The sequence below is a fragment of the Talpa europaea genome, assembly GCF_964194135.1.
Source record: "Talpa europaea genome assembly, chromosome: X".
Lineage (NCBI taxonomy): Eukaryota > Metazoa > Chordata > Mammalia > Eulipotyphla > Talpidae > Talpa > Talpa europaea.
In genome coordinates, this window is record NC_140081.1 from 48,857,619 (window position 1) to 48,873,617 (window position 15,999).

Consider the following 15,999-nt stretch of genomic DNA (forward strand, 5'->3'; position numbering starts at 1 on the left):
TCCTGAGGAGTTGTTAGGTTGCGTGTGGTTCTTCTACTCCCTACTGTCTGTTTTCTAATTTGTCGTATGCATTGGGACACTGTGTTGCTCGGACTGGCTGGCATCTTGGGTGAACTTCTCCGCTCTCCTCTGGCTCCTTCAGGAGCCATCTCTGGCTTCTGGGGGAGCTTTCTGCTGGTTTTAGGCAGTCTTTACTGAAGAAATGTCCCTGTTCTAAAATGGCGAAGCAGGATGTAGTCCCTGCGCCTCCAGTCTCAGGCACACTCTTCTGCGCGCCTGGTCTGCCCTGGACGTGGGTGCCTGCTCCCTCTGTGGGCTCAGACTGCTGGTCGGAAGGGGCCTGGCGTGGGCTAACTTCCCAGCTGGCCACTGGGTCCTCCAGAAGCCTTCTGCCCTTTTCAAGTCTTTTCTTAAGAAGTTTCCCTGTTCTATGGGGTTTTAATGACTTTTTTTTTCCTGGTCGCTAGGTGGCGCCAGGGATCTCTCCTATTGTCCTTGGGGGGCTGTTTTTCGACCCCCCCCCCCGTGGGACAGGGAGCAGAGCGAGAATGGTAGGGTAAACCTCAACGGCTTTGGGGTGCTGTGTCTGCCTTGTGCCCCACCGTCGTGGAGAACCCACGCCCCGAATTTCGTGCCCCGGATCTCAGTTCCAAAGCCCTCAGTTCCAGGAGGGGGGCTGTAGCCCAGTTCAGTGGCGCAGGAATGGCGCCTTTTGCACCCGCTCCCGTGCCTGGGCGCCTGGTTCCTGCTCACTCACTGAGGGACTTTCACCTCAGTGAGGAGGGCTTCCACGCACGCATCTCCCCGCAAGCCTAGGTAGCAGGCGCAGGGACCTGGGCAGCAGGGATCCAGATCCGCGTTTGCTTTTCAAGCGCGCCAAGCACGCTGCTTTTCTGCGCAAGCTTACTGGCAGCCCGGGCTGTGTGCGGGTCTCCCGGGGTCTTTGTTCTTCTCTAATGGCGCCCGGAGCTGTTCGCTCACCGCCGTGGCGAATCCTGCAGAGTTCTCCACAGCTCCTGTTCACGGGGTGTGGTGGCTGAAATAGTTCCTTTCCACTCACAGTCCCGCTTGATGCGTAGTTTGTTCTTGTTGGTCGTTTTGGTTTGTTGTTTTCCTCCTCTCTGCAGGTCGGAGAGTGCCGCCTCTGTGGGCGGGGGAGGGGAGCAGGGTTCTGCGCTTCCCTCCCTTCTAGTCCTCTTTTATGGCCACTTTCTTCTTCGGGTAGTTTGCTGGAGTCGTCCGTTTATCTTCCGTGTCCCAGTTCTCACTGGGACCTGCCGCTTTTCCTCCCTATTAACTTTTTTTAATGGGAGATCTTATTCGCAGCGTCTCCTCGCCGCCATGTTGCCCCCTACATTATTCTATTAACTTTTTTTTTAATGGGAGATCTTACTCGCAAGGTCTCCTCGCCGCCATGTTGTTCCGCCCTCCCATTCTTTTTTTTTTTTTTAAGGTGATAAGAGTCTTTTTTTTTTTTAAGATTTCTTTCTTTATTTATTTATACAAGCACTGGGTACAGTCAGAAGCACGGGAGGGTGAGAGAATTCACCAGAGCCAGAGAGGGGAACAGAACAGGCAGACCGACGAAACACACTGCTGAGGGGAGCAGTGGGCGGCAGGAGAGGTCTAGGTGCCATGTGGGACCTTGCCCAGCGGCAGGGTATCGAACCGGTGCTGCAGAGGCTTCGGGCAGTTTCACAGCCCAGCACTCACCCGCTGCGCCACTGGGGAGGCCCAGTAGTGCATTCTTAAAAATACTAGGTATTCTTTTTTAAATTTTATTTTCTTAATTATTTCTATATTTTTATTATGTAAATGGAATATTATTGGTTACAACAATATTATATGTTCTAGAGGTACAAGTTCACACCTCTACAAATGTATGTTATCGCACCATATCCACCATCAAAACCCCAATAATCCTGTACCAAATATATTTATTTATTCATTTATTTTATTGATGTAACATTGGGGTTTACAATAATATGATTTAGAAAATAGGGCCACAGCTCCTCAGATGTATATCACCATGCCACATCCACCACTAAAGCATGCATAGTCCTTCACCATAGACCACTGGACTCCCTACCTCCCTTGTTCCCACCCTCACATCCCTCTCTCATAGTGTCAATTCTGCGGTCATATTTTTAGATTTTATTTTGGTTAGTTTTCTTTGTTCCATTGTTTTGTTTCTCTATATTCCACACATGAGTGAAATTATCCAGTATTTGTCTTTCTCTTTCTGATTTACTTCATTTAGCATAATCCCTTCCAGTTCCATTCGTGTTGACACAAATGGCATGTTTTCACCATTTTTTTTATAGTTGCGTAGTATTCTATCATGGATATATACCACATCTTAATCCACAGCTCTGTTGGTGGATACTTAGTTTGTTTCCATAACTTGGTTATTGTAAATAGTGCTACTTTGAACATAGGAGTACATATATCCCTTTGAATTAGTGTTTTTGCATTCTTTGGATAAAACTCCAAGGAGTGGTATTACTGGATCATGTGGTAGATTTAGTTTTAATATTTTGAGGAACCTGAATATTGTTTTCCACAGCTGCTGGGCCAGTCTACATTTGCACCAACAGTGTATGAGAGCTCTTTTTACTCCACACCCTCACCAATACTTGGTGTTCATGTGTTTTGTTTATATGAACCATTCTCACAGGAGTGAGGTATAGTTTTGATTTGCATTCCCCTGATGATAAATGATGATGACCATTTTTTGATGTGCCTCTTGACCACGTACTTCTTAGGGGAACTGTTTACTGAGATCATCTGCCCATTTCTTGATTGGGTTATTTGGTTTTTAGTTCTTGCATTATATAAATTGTAGATATTGGATATGAGGTCATTGTTGGATATAAGATATGCAAATATTTTATTTTCTCCAATTTGGTAGGATGTCTTTTCATTTTAATGACAGTTTTGTAATGGGATTCCCTTCACGTCCAGAGGCCACAGGGCAAGGCAGATTTGTTGGGGCTGAGGCACAACAGCCTTAGCCCACGGCCTGCGGAAGATCCCCCTTCCCCACACCCAGCAAGGTCAACTCCTAGCTCCGCAGAGACCACAAACCCACGAGAGCATGCCTTGACCTGAGCAGAGGCAGGTCTGGACAGGGGCCAGGCTTTTCTCCCTTTTATATCTGACACTAGGATCCTTGAGTTAATTTGTTTCAGATTGAAAATGGAAAATGAGCTAATTGATGCTAAACTGTTCAGTCAGATGCTTAGGATTGAAAATGGTCTAATCAGATTTCTAGGTCGGGGAACCTTGAAGAGAATATAAGGCTGAATAAAAGCTATCTTGAGACAGTGAGGGAGTAGCCGGCCTCTGAAGAGAGGAGGAATTATTGGATGACCTTTGAAGAGGAAGCAGTCAGCAGCCAGCCTCCAAGGAGAGGATTCATTGGACCGCCTTCAAAGAGGATTCAGTAGACAGCCTACAAAGAGAGAAGCATCAAACAGTCGACCTCCATGGGATTCAGCCGACCTCTGTATACTTCTAGACCTCCAGGCCTCCATAAACCTTTGCAGAGACCAGGGCACCGCACCTGCCTCTGGCCCTGCCTCTGACACCACCTGCACCGTTGGCTTCGATCTAGTGTCTGAAAGAGCTGCTTTCTGTTGGTGTATACCAACAGTTCACAAAGAGCTGTCCATAGTCTCTGATCCTCTGGCACTACCTCCTGGTGCTGTTGAGTCCAACACTGCCCAGTCTGGCATCCAGCACAGCCTTCAGACTGCTATTGGGGGCTGCTACAGTGTAACCTCATCTTCTATGAACAACCTTTGTTTGGGACTTCTGTACATTGTGGACATTATCTGGGGTGAGACAGTTAGCCACTTGTGGCCTTAGAAACTCTTTCCTTTTTCCTAATCTATTTGTTAAATGAATCCTACTGTTGTCAGACCCTGAGCCTGAGTAGTCTTCCAATTACGAATGTGGGTGAGAACCCAATGACAATGACCTATTCCTGTATTTGGCACTGTTGTAACACTGTTTTAAGTGTCCTTTGTGCACTGTTTTGAGTACTCTTTATGTACTGTTTTAGTTTATTTCCTTATGCTTTAGCCTTTTTTATGTAGTCCCATTTCATTTTCCCTTGTCTTTGGAATTAGTCCCAGTGACATCCCCAGAATCGAGTGCATGGGGTGTTTTGCTTGTGTTTTCTACTGTGTATTTTATGCTTTCAGATCTTATACTCAAGTCTTTAATCCATTTCTGAGTTAATTTGTGTGTGTGGTGTGAAATAGTTGTATAGTTACATTTTTCTGCATGTAGTGTTTCCCAACACCATTTTTGATGACACTTCTTTCTCCATTGTGTACTCTTGGCTCTTTTGTCATAGATTAGCTGTCCACATAAAAATGGCTTTATTTCTGAACTCTCCATTCTATTCCAGTGATCCGTATGTCTATTTTTATTGCAATATCATACAGTTTTGATAACTATAACCATGTGTCATTTTTGGTGTCTAAGAGTGTATCATTCCAAGTACTTTTTTGTTAAGATTGTTTTGCTTATTGGGTTCTTTTGTGGTTCCATATAAATTTCAGTAATTTTGCTCTATTTCTTTGAAACATTGCTAGGGATTAGGGATTTCATTGAATCTATATATTGCTTTGAATATAATGAAAACTTTCATTGTTAATTCTTCCAATCCATGAGCATGGAATATCTTGCCATTTTCTTGGGTCTTCTATTTCTTTCAGCATTGTCTTATAGTTTTTGTTGAAATGCTTTTACCTCCTTTGCTAGGTTTAATCCTAGGAATTAAATACTTTTTGATGCTACTGCAAACAGGATTGTGTTCTTGATGTTTTTCTCATCTAGTTCATTATTTGCATTTTGGAATGCAACAGATTTTTTATATTGATTTTGCAGCCTGTCAATTTACTGTACTGATTCTTTGTTTCTGACATTTTTGTGTGTGTGTGTGGTGCCTCTAGGATTTTCTATGTGTATTATCATGTTATCTACAAGTAGTGATAGTTATACTGATTTGCCAATTTGGATTCCTTTTATATCTTTCCCTTGTCTAATTGCTCTAGCTGAGTGCTATAGTTGGGACTTCCAATACTATGTTGACTATTAGTGGTGGACATGGTGCCATTTTGTGACCTCATTTACAAGGATAAGTTTTGGAGGAGTGGCCTTCCACAGCTGGTCTGATGGGGACACAGTGGTCACTGCCCCTTGCCACAGCTGATGTTTTCGGGGGTTTCCAAGTTCACTTATAGCTACTAGCCCCTTGGACCAAGCTATGCATGCTTCAAGTTCTTGTACAGGTGCACCACCAAGTGCATGCTTTGGGTGCAGCAAAGCTGCCCAACCACCTTGCAGTCCAGCTTGCCATCCACCATACCAGCAGCACCACAAGCAGGTTGTTAAGGACTTCAGTGTGGCTGGAGTCAACATTTTCCCATGCCCTTGACACTCTTGAAGCAGGGACCACATTGATTTCCTTGCCCTTGATGCACAGGCCAACAGCTGCAGCTCAGGAGGGAGGGTGCCTGTAATCCAGTTCCCACTTGTGGGCTTGTGCCAGGAACACCAATGCTTGGTTCAACACCTCCTCATCTACAGCCAGCAACTTTGAAGCTGGTAGGTGGTGTTCATGAAAGGGTGGAGTTTTTTAGACCCCATACCGTGAGTCCCTGAATGGGGTAGAGGGACAGCTAAGAAGATGGGCAGAATGGGATGGCCAGGTGAACTTTAAAAGATTGATTAGGTAGTTGATTTGCCTTCTGTGACTCTTTTCTCCATGAATCTGGTCCCAGAGGTCAGCTTCTGATTGGCAGTCAGGCCCTCTCTGTCTTTGTCACATGTTTGACACTTCACTTCTGATTGGAAACTGGCTGTCTCTTTTCATCTTAGATGGTTTCAGCTTCCCTCCAGTTCCTGTGGCTCAAGTTCCTGTGCTCCTACCTCAGCAGGCTGGTTCTCTCCACATAGCCAACCTCTTCCTCCATGTATGCAGTCATTTCTAGACTCTTCAGCAGGCCTGCCAACATCTCTGTGCACCTTAGCCTTTGCTGCCCTCCATTTCTGCTGAGAGGAGCAGATGTCATTTTCCACATATGACACAGCCCCTGCTTACCCTCTGAGCTTCTACTTAGCAGACAGCCACCATCTTCTATGTGCTGTTTGGAGTCTGCTAGCCTCCAGGTTTCTGCTCAGTAGACAGCCACATTCTTCCACTTGCAACTTTTGATTTGGAATCTGCAACACAGATACTATTTGGGGGTTGGTCTGTACTACCCACTCAATGAAAAGCCTCATTAGAAAGACTCACAGTCCATGCACATCCACACAAACATCAGTCTCCCACCCTGTTCTTCTGACTGGAATGGCTGCCAGCTGCAAATTCCCTTGCCTCTTCTTACTCTGTTCCCAGGGAAATCCAGCATCTTCAGTGTGGACTCCTTGTAGCAGTCTCCTGCCTCTGGTGATGGACTTTTGAAAATTCCTGTGAGCAGATTTCAGTTTAGGTTTTCATTTTAGTTGTGTTTAGGGGAGCAGAATTTTCAAACCTTCTTATTCAGCCATATTTAAGAGACTCACTTTAGCTTCAATGACACACATAAGCTCAAAGTTAGAGAAGATCTTCCAACCAAATTATAAACATTGGCTGCAGAAGTAACTAAATTAATAGAAGACAAATTAGACCTTAAGTCAAAAACTGCAGAAAGAGAAAAAAGGTCAAAATAATAAAGGGATTAATTCATCAAGGGAATATAACAATTGCAAATAAATATATACCCAACACAAGAGCACCTAAACACATTAAGCAAACATGAGCAGATCTGAAGGGAGAAACAGAAAACAAACAAAAGTAGTAGGGAAACTCAGTATTCTAGATTCAACACTGTATAGGTCATTTGGACAGAAAATCCATAAGGAAACACTGGAATTGATCCATACCTTAAGCCAAATGGACTTGAGTGACATATACAGAGCATTTACCCTATGGGAACAAACTATGCATTCTTCTCAAGTGCACACAGACTATTCTCCAGAATAGATCAATATTGAATCAATAATGAAGCCTCTGAAGACTTAAGAAGATTAAAATCATACCTTGTATCCTTTCATACATAGTGGTATAAAACTAGAAATCAGTAACAGGGAAAAAAAGCACATATATGTGGAAATTAACAACACATTCTTGAACAAATAGGTGAATGATGAAATGAAAAAAATGTGACATAAACAAAATGGAAACAACACATCAATGCTTCTAAATTGGAGCAAAAGCATTTATTGGTAGAAAATTTACAGTGATAAATGCCTATGTTAAGAAAACAAAGGAAAAATCTCTACAAGGGAGGAAGATTGCACCAAGAAAACTCAAAGGAGATTTCCTGCTTTGCTACTGGGAGGATAATCTGACAATTATCCAGGAGAGCACTGAACCCAGGGTTTATCCCCATGACTTGGGGCTAAGGTAGAATACCTCTTGGACATGGAAGACCAGCATGGACACCACTACTAGGGGCACTAAAGAGATTCTACTCCATTTATCAAAAAGTGGGTGGAGAGAGATGCCTGGCGGCTATGGTCCAGGGTGCAAACCTGACAAAAAAACCACAGACCTGTGTTCCCATTTGACTCATAGCTCCCTGGAGGGGAGAGCAGTGGTGCAGAGGCACACTCTTGAGGGGACATATGTGCAAGGGAGCTTGGATATGCCCAGGGGGCCAGGTCCTGAGTGAGAAGAACAAAAACAGTACAGTAGACTGTGCTATGCCTACACCCCTCAGTACTGGTAGTGAAATTGTGAAGTATATTGACATTAACAATCTCACAGATGAATCAGGAACCCCAGAGTTGGGGGCTACTGGTAGTGGAAAAAAAAACATGAGCAATCCCCTAACCAACTCTCAGTAGTGGCTGGATCCCTGCCTAAACCCCCAGCAGCTATAGATCATGTCTACCTGACATACGGAAGACCAAAAAGGTCAAACATAAAATTATATAGAGCCAGGAAAGATCTGAAAAAAAAAAAAAAAAAAAAAAACAAAACCAGCACCACCTCCTGGAAAGATGCAAAAATACAACACATTGCACCCTGAATCCTCAAGGGAATATGACACCAAAAGAAGAAAACAATTTCCAGAATCCAACCATTAAGAAATGGTGGATGTTTTCTTGTCAGATACAAAGTTTAAAATTGCAATGATAAATGAAAAGGTGTGAGACCCCAAACCCACATCCAGGAGAGTGCCTGAGTGGTCAGAGACCTGGTGCCAACCCCCTGCCCAGACCACAAGAGGCCTGGTGACCTTCCACAATACCATGCGAGTGCCCATCTGTACTGGCAGGGAACCCATGACTTTCTGTAAGACTCTACCAGTGTCCACCCAGACTGATGAGACCCCATACCAATACCCGGGAGGATGCCAAAGCAACCAGAGACCTCACAAGATACGGCTAGCCCCCACCCAGACCAGCAGAGGCCTCCAGATATTCCACAAGACCAAGCCAGAGCCTACTGGGAACAGCAGAGGCCTTGTGACCTGCAGGACCCTGAGAGTGCCTGCGTAGAACTACAGAGATCTTGTTACCTCCCACAAGACCCCCACCAGCACCTGCATAGACTGGTGAGACCCTAGACTCACATCAGAGAGTGAGCCAGAAGGACCAGAGGCCTCATGACCTCCTGTGACAGATCATCTAGAAGAAAAGAAACAGGGACACCATAGCTTTAAACATAGATCATGTGGACCTCATAGACACCCGACACTACACCACAGAAAAGTACAAAACACATTTTTTTCTCAAGTGCACATGTGGCATTTTCCAGGATAGAACACATTCTGGGTCACAAAACAAATATCAACAAATTCATGTAGGTTGAAGTCATACCTAGCATTTCTCAGACCATACAGGCATTAAAGTAGAAATCATCTGTCAAAAAGAAAACAGGGAAATCTTTTAATACATGGAGACTGAATAAACTACTATTGAAAGAGTACTGGGTTAATGAAGAATTCAAAGAATAAATAAAAAAAATCTTGAGACAAATGCTAACAAAGACAAAACATTCCAAATCTTATGCGACACAGCAAAAGCAGTACTAATTCAAAAGAAACTTGCACTCTCTTGTTTATTGCAGTGCTGTTTGTAATAACCAAATTATGGAAACAACTTACAGATGAGTAAACCAAGAAGTGAAATTTGACTATAAAATATAAAATTTGAAAAATGCTATTTTTATTTCTGATGGGCGTTGGGAAAACTGGACAGCTGCATGCAAAAAAAATGAAAGTAGGCCATTAGCTCATACCATACACAAAAAATCAAATAAAAATAGATGAAAGACTTGCATGTAAGACCTAAAAGCATAAATACATGGAAGAAAACACTTCATGACATAAGCTTCACTAACATCTTTAGGGAGTCATCCCCAATAGCAAGAAAAACAAAAGAGAACGTAGACAACTGAGACTACGTCAAACTAAAAAGCTTCTGCATAGTGAAAGAAACCATAAATAAAATGAAAAGAAACCCTACTGAGTGGAAGAACATATTTGCACACCATATATTTGACACGGGACTGATATCAAAGTCTACAAAGAATTCATATAAATCAACAAAAAGAAAACAAATAACCCAATCAAAAAATGGGCCAAAGTAATAAACAGACACTTCTCCAAAGAGGACATGCAGATTGCAAACATACAGACCCCTCAAGATGCCACAGAAAAACTAATAAAAACAATCAGTTTAGCAAATGACAGGGTATATACAATATATACAAAATATATACAAAATTAGCTGCCTTCCTATATACAAGCAGTGAGTCAGAAGTGGAAGAAATTAAGAAAGTGATTCTCTTACAATCACACACACACACACACACACACACAATACCTAGGAGTAAATTTAACAAAAGAGGTAAAGGATCTATACAAAGAAAAAGATATCAAAGAAGACCCAGCTTATGTTCTTGTTCCCTATCCATATGAGAGTGGGTTTATTTCTGGGGGTCATGATTTTATTCCATTGATATGTGCGTGTTTTTGTTCCAGTAGCAGGTGTTTTAATTATTATGGAGTTATAATAGAGTTTGAAATCTGGAAGTTTAATATCTCTATTCTATTATTTACCAGGATTGTTTTAGCTATTTCGGATCTTGTAGTGTTTGTTACAGTTCTTTGAAAAACGGTATTTTATTGGGATTGGATTGTGTCTGAGTATTGCTCCGGGTAGGATGACCATTTTGATAATGTTGATTCTTCCAATTATGAATGTGCCTATAAACATAGGTTAAAACAGTGATCTGAAATTAAAGAATTGGGAACAAAGAAAATATCTAATTATATATAAATTAAAGGATGAATCAATTCATATATATATACATGTTCAAAGACCATTTTAAATTATGTGAGGAAACAAACATGAAAATATATCCAAGTCTTATTTATTGCTGAATAAATATTGTGAAATAAAGATGTAAAATATGAATTTATAATATATGAAAATTATAATATGTAATAATTATGTATTATACAATGCAATACCATATATGCATATATGAATACATATACATTTATTTCTCATTTACATTATCAGTTATTCTATTTTCTTTATTTTCCTTATCGATGCTATGTGATTGTTTTTAAATGAGTTTATACTCCTTGAATAGTAAACAAAATAACTTTTAATTGAATTTTAAAAATAAGGTATTTTCATAGTATAATATTGGCAAAAATAAATTGTATACCACCAGAGAGGAACATGTGCAGGTAAATGGGCATTTTTACAAAGTGTTAGTGGAAGTGTAAATTGGTATATCCAGGCCTCTGCTTTTCAATTTCACGCCTACGTATTTTTGTAAATACAATAATTGTACAGCAAAATTATTCACCAAAGTTTTGGGTATTATGGGGAAAATGTAGAAAATACTTTAAAGTCCAAAGTCATGAAGCACTTAAAAAAAAGGACCACTTATCCAGTGACAGCGAGTTATAAGTATTCAATAGCCAAAATGTTTTAAATATATTTATGACACATTAAAAAAAGACAGAGCATTTCCTATATTACCCTATATTTGTTTCAAATTTTAAGAATAGACTAAGTCTGAAAAGGCACAAAATTCTCTCTTCGAAGTGGTTGTGCGTATGTAAATACGTATGTCCACTTTTTCAAGCAGTGCACTTGACAATGAAATGAAATAAAAAATGTACAAGCCTACCCAATTTAAACCCAATTGAAGATGAAGAATAACGAAGGTATAGATGACCATTAAGATAATTATTGGAGACACTCCTTTTCTTCTGTTCACTTGTCTGATTTGTGGTATTTTCCTGCAATGAAGCTGAATTATTTTCTGACAGCGGGGGACATGGCAGGAGTGAACACAGGGGAGGAAAGCAATAAACAGGATTTAAATCCAGCAAAACAACCAGGACAGAGAAAAATGGGCATACTCTTTAACATAACTTAAAATAATACTAACTTAAGATAAGCAGAGAAATACTCTCTTACATTGTTGAGGGCATAAGCTTTATGGAAGGAGTATCTGGCAACAGACTGGCAAAGTATATAAGGCAATATAATATCTCCACATGTTAGCAGATACTCTGCCACTGAAGTGTTATCCATAGAGCTAATCTTACTGAAGAAAAACCAGCACAATTTAAACATGTATCAAGGGGCTAACGTTTAGAAATGATAGCTCATCCATAAAATGGAGTATAAGGTAAAAAGAAAATTAGAGAATATTTGATAATTTGGAAAAATAACACCAATTATAGTGAAAGCATCTCACAACTAAATACATCATATTACACTATGAAGACATTATTATTTAAGCTCATGTGTCATGTGTTTCAAAGAAGTAGAATTAGGAGTGATTTCGACTTTTTTCTATGTTAATTTAAAAGTATCTTTAAAGTATAATGGGTATAAAAATAAATGTTTAAAATAAATAATAACCAAAAAGGAAAAAGTCCTGATAAAATAGTGGGAGAGTACAGAAATGTTTGGAACATCAAGCACACTGCACTGTCCTGGTTTGAGGTTCTTGCACAATACATGTGTACTTGATAAGGGTGACTTGGTACTATCATTGCGGATAGTCATTTAATAACAAACCAAAAAAATTAAAAGATTACAAACCTTTCATATACTTTGACCCTTAATTGTTCATGAGAAATGTGTTCTCAGGAAATAATCCTGATGTAAGCAAAGTTTGTGCAATATGAAATTACAGCAGCTTGGGTTCATAAGAAAAAAAAAGAGAAGCCACTTAGATGTTTAACAATGAGGAAATAGTGAAAGCAAAGACACCCATCTCTACATCTAAATGTAAACATAGATGGGTACATATATTTATCTACTCCTCTTTCAAGGCCATTCATTGGAACACTAAACAGCAATAGACACCATTTTAGAAGAATATTTAATGACATGAAAGGAAGATTAAGAATATCTGTACATCTATATCTATCTATATATTTGTGTGAAAAAGCAGACACTTAAAGGGTATATACATTAAAATTCACATATATATCAAATGAGAAATATTGGACATGTGAAGATGAAGAATAACAAAGGTATAGATGACCATTAAGATGATTATTGGAGACACTCCTTTTCTTCTGTTCACTTGTCTGATTTGTGGTATTTTCCTGCAATGAAGCTGAATTATTTTCTGACAGTGGGGGACATGGCAGAAGTGAACACAGGGGAGGAAAGCAATAAACAGGATTTAAATCCAGCAAAACAACCAGGACAGAGAAAAAACATTTGCAGCTCATCAGGCTGGCCTACACACACACACACACACACACACACACACACACACACGCACGCACGCACGCACGCACACTCACACGCACACTCACACACACACTCTCGCAGTGACCAGGAGACTATGCAGGGGGAATGGGCATACTCTTTTTACTAGCTGCACTGGCGGGCATGAATAGACATCTATACAATGCTTATGATGGGGGCCATTTGGCAAACACGCAGGAAAATTCTTTAAATGTCCACATGTGGACCCTGCAAGTCCACAGTTAAGAAGACCAACGGGTATGCTAGCGAAGATTTGGCTTGGCAAGGAAGTATCCACTCATCAGAGTATGCAGTGTTGGGTTTAAACACAGGGAAAGAACTAGGCACCACCTGAAAGTCCAACAATGCGGGAATGATTACAGAAATGTTAAGGTCCATGGATACACTCTGCAGGCACTGGAGATATTTTGAAAACCTGTTGAATAACATGGAAAGAAGTTCAATGGTTGATTTTTGTTTGGTTTTAGTTTCTGAAAAAGCAGATTAAGAAACACCACATACACGAACCATTCTAAAACTGTGTTAAAAGGGAAGGTGGGGTGGGGGGCGGGGGCGGGGAGAAGAGAGCCAGGAGAAACAGCACACCCAAAAGGTAAAAGTGGTCGTCTCTGGGTGGTAGGATGATGGGGCGCAGTTACCCTCTTGGTTTCCCTTTATCTAATTTCCTTCTGCTTTCCGGTGTTCCTGCCATGAAATTGTATCACCTGCTCAATACACACAGGGAGAAGGAAGTACATTTTAAACCAAACCAAAGGGAGAGAGGCAGCCTTTAACCTATCAAGTGGCACAGATTAGCAAGATTAGTCACAACTCCCTTGGTGAGGGGGTGGGGTGTAGAGGGAAGGAAGGAAGGAAAGAGAGGAGAGGAGAGGAGAGGAGAGGAGAGGAGAGGAGAGGAGAGGAGAGGAGAGGAGAGGAGAGGAGAGGAGAGGAGAGGAGAGGAGAGGAGAGGAGGGGGGAGGGGGGAGGGGGGAGGGGGGAGGAGAGGAGGGGGGAGGGGAGGGGAGAGGAGAAAGGGGAGAGGAGAGGGGGAGGAGGGGAGGGGGAGGAGAGAGGGAAGTGGTGAGGAGAGGGGAGAAGGGTGGTGGAGGGTGGGGAGAGGGGAAGAAGAGAAGGGAGAAGAGGGGAGGGGGCATGGGGGAGGGGAAGGGAGAGGGAAGGGGAGGGGAGGGGAGGAGCGGGGGGGGGGGAAGAGGGCGGGGAGGGGCGGGAGGGCAGGGGGAGGGGCGGGGGAGGAGAGGCGCACTGCCAATACAATACACTGCTGGTGGGTTGTTAAGGGGAACAAAGGGGAGGAAGGGCTGTAAACCGAGTGAGAGCCGCGGTTTGGCTCTGCTGGCTGACTCGCTCCAGGGTTACTGTCTTCATCGCAAGGTGGCCTCCTCGTCGGTGTCTTCCTCGAAATCCTTGACCTCAGCACTGGTGGACTGCCTGGCCCAGGCTCCTCTCTCGGCCTCTCGCTCCTTATGCGACTTGAATCTCCCCACGAAAATTTTGCGGTAGTTGAGGAACATGCCGTTCATCGCATCGATGGCCCGCTCGGCGGACTCCTGCTTCTGGAAGTGCACGAACCCGTAGCCCTTGGGCCCCTTTTCGTCGCAGGCCACTTTGCAGGAGAGGATGTTGCCGAACGCGGAGAAGATGTTGTACAGCGCCTTGTTGTCGATGGTCTTGCCCAGGTTCTTGATGAAGACGTTGCCCACCCCGCTCTTGCGGAGCGAGGGGTCCCGCTGGGACCACATGATGCGCACCGGCCTGCCCTTGATGACATCGAAGTTCAGGGTCTCCAGGGCCCGCTTGGCGTCTACCGGTTGCTGGTAGTTGACGTACGCGTAACCCAGCGAGCGGCGGGTGATCTTGTCCCTGCAGATGCGGATGGAAAGGATGGGCCCGGCGGGGCTGAACTTCTCGTAGAGCATCGCCTCCGTCACCTCGGGGTGCAGGTCGCCCACGTACAGCGAGGCCATGGGAAAGTCTGGGTTCCCCTGGGAGCCCCCGCCCGCCTCCGCCGCCGCCGCCGCATCTGTATCCGCGGCCGCCGCCTCAGCATCCGCATCCGCATTCCCCACGGGGGGCGCCGCAGCCTCTCCCGCTGCGGCGGCGGCGGCGGAGGAGGCGGCGGCCGCGGTCCCGCTGGCCTCCGCCCCCGTCGCGGCCGCTGCCGCCAGGGCGGCCTCCGTCTCCTTCCCGGCCAGAGCGGCCGCCGCCTCCCCCAGGGTGGCCTCCGCCGCCGCCGCCTCTACTGAGGCCTCGGCCTCCGCCTCCGCCTCAGCCTCGGCTTCCGCCTCCGCCACGGAGGCCTCCGCCACCGCCTCCGCCACGGTCGCCGCCGCAGCCTCCGCCGCCGCCACCGCCGCCGCCACGGTCGCCGCTGTCGCCACGGTCGCCGCTGCCGCCGGGCCGCTGCCGCGACCTCCCTTCCCGCAGGCTGGGGCGCGCAGAGGCGGGAGAGGGGGCGGCCTGGGGGGGGGGCGCCGGAACCGGGCCGGGGGCGCGGGGCCGGCGCGGCCGGCGGGTGCCAGTCACCTGGGAGGGCGAGCGCCGCCCTGAGCGCGCGGGTGCGAGTCGCCGCCGCCTGCAGCCGCCGCCGCCGCTCGGTCGTGGGCTGGCGTGCGGGGCGCGGGCGGGCGGCGCGTGGCGGGGGGCGGGGGTGTTGGCGTCTGCGGTCCGGGCAGCTGGGAAGGCTTCGGCGTCTTTGGTTCCCCCTGCGGCTGCCGCGGGGCTGCGGGCCGCGGGCGGGGGGCGGGGGCGGGGTGCGAGGCGTCAGCCGCTCGCGCCGCCCGGGGGTTCGCCGAGCCGCGGCCCGGGCCGGAGCTGCGCGGCGGGCCGAGGGCGCGCGGGGCCGCTCTGGGGAGCTGGCTTTCGGCCCCGCTGCGCCCAGACGACATTCAGGGGGCGCCGTCAAGTTCCTCGCGGGAGGGGGTGGGGGCTCGAGACTGCACCGGCCGGGTCCGAGCGGTGCCGCGAAAAATGGTTTTCTCACGTTCGGGGACCGTCTCCCCCGCGCCCCCACCCCGTGCGCGCGCGCACACGCGCTGGGCGACAGCCCCGCCGCCGAGGAGACCGCTCCTCTGCGGAGCAGGAGCCGGGGCAAGTGGGGCCAGCTCCCCCGCAGCCCGCTGACCCACTTTCCCGGAGAGCCCTTCCCTCACGCCCGCTCTGCGACACTTGCAGAAG

General features: G+C 45.5%; 1 protein-coding gene across 1 annotated transcript; it reads right to left on the reverse strand.

Annotated features, from left to right (window-relative positions):
* Positions 1–14,186: 14,186 nt before the first annotated feature.
* On the reverse strand, positions 14,187–14,825 carry LOC311187265 (polyadenylate-binding protein 1-like 2; the record flags this gene model as incomplete). The annotated part of the gene is made up of 1 exon (XM_084258575.1): positions 14,187–14,825. Exon 1 carries the CDS (start codon positions 14,787–14,789, stop codon positions 14,187–14,189), a length of 603 nt encoding a protein of 200 aa, XP_084114701.1. The 5' UTR covers positions 14,790–14,825.
* Positions 14,826–15,999: the final 1,174 nt, after the last annotated feature.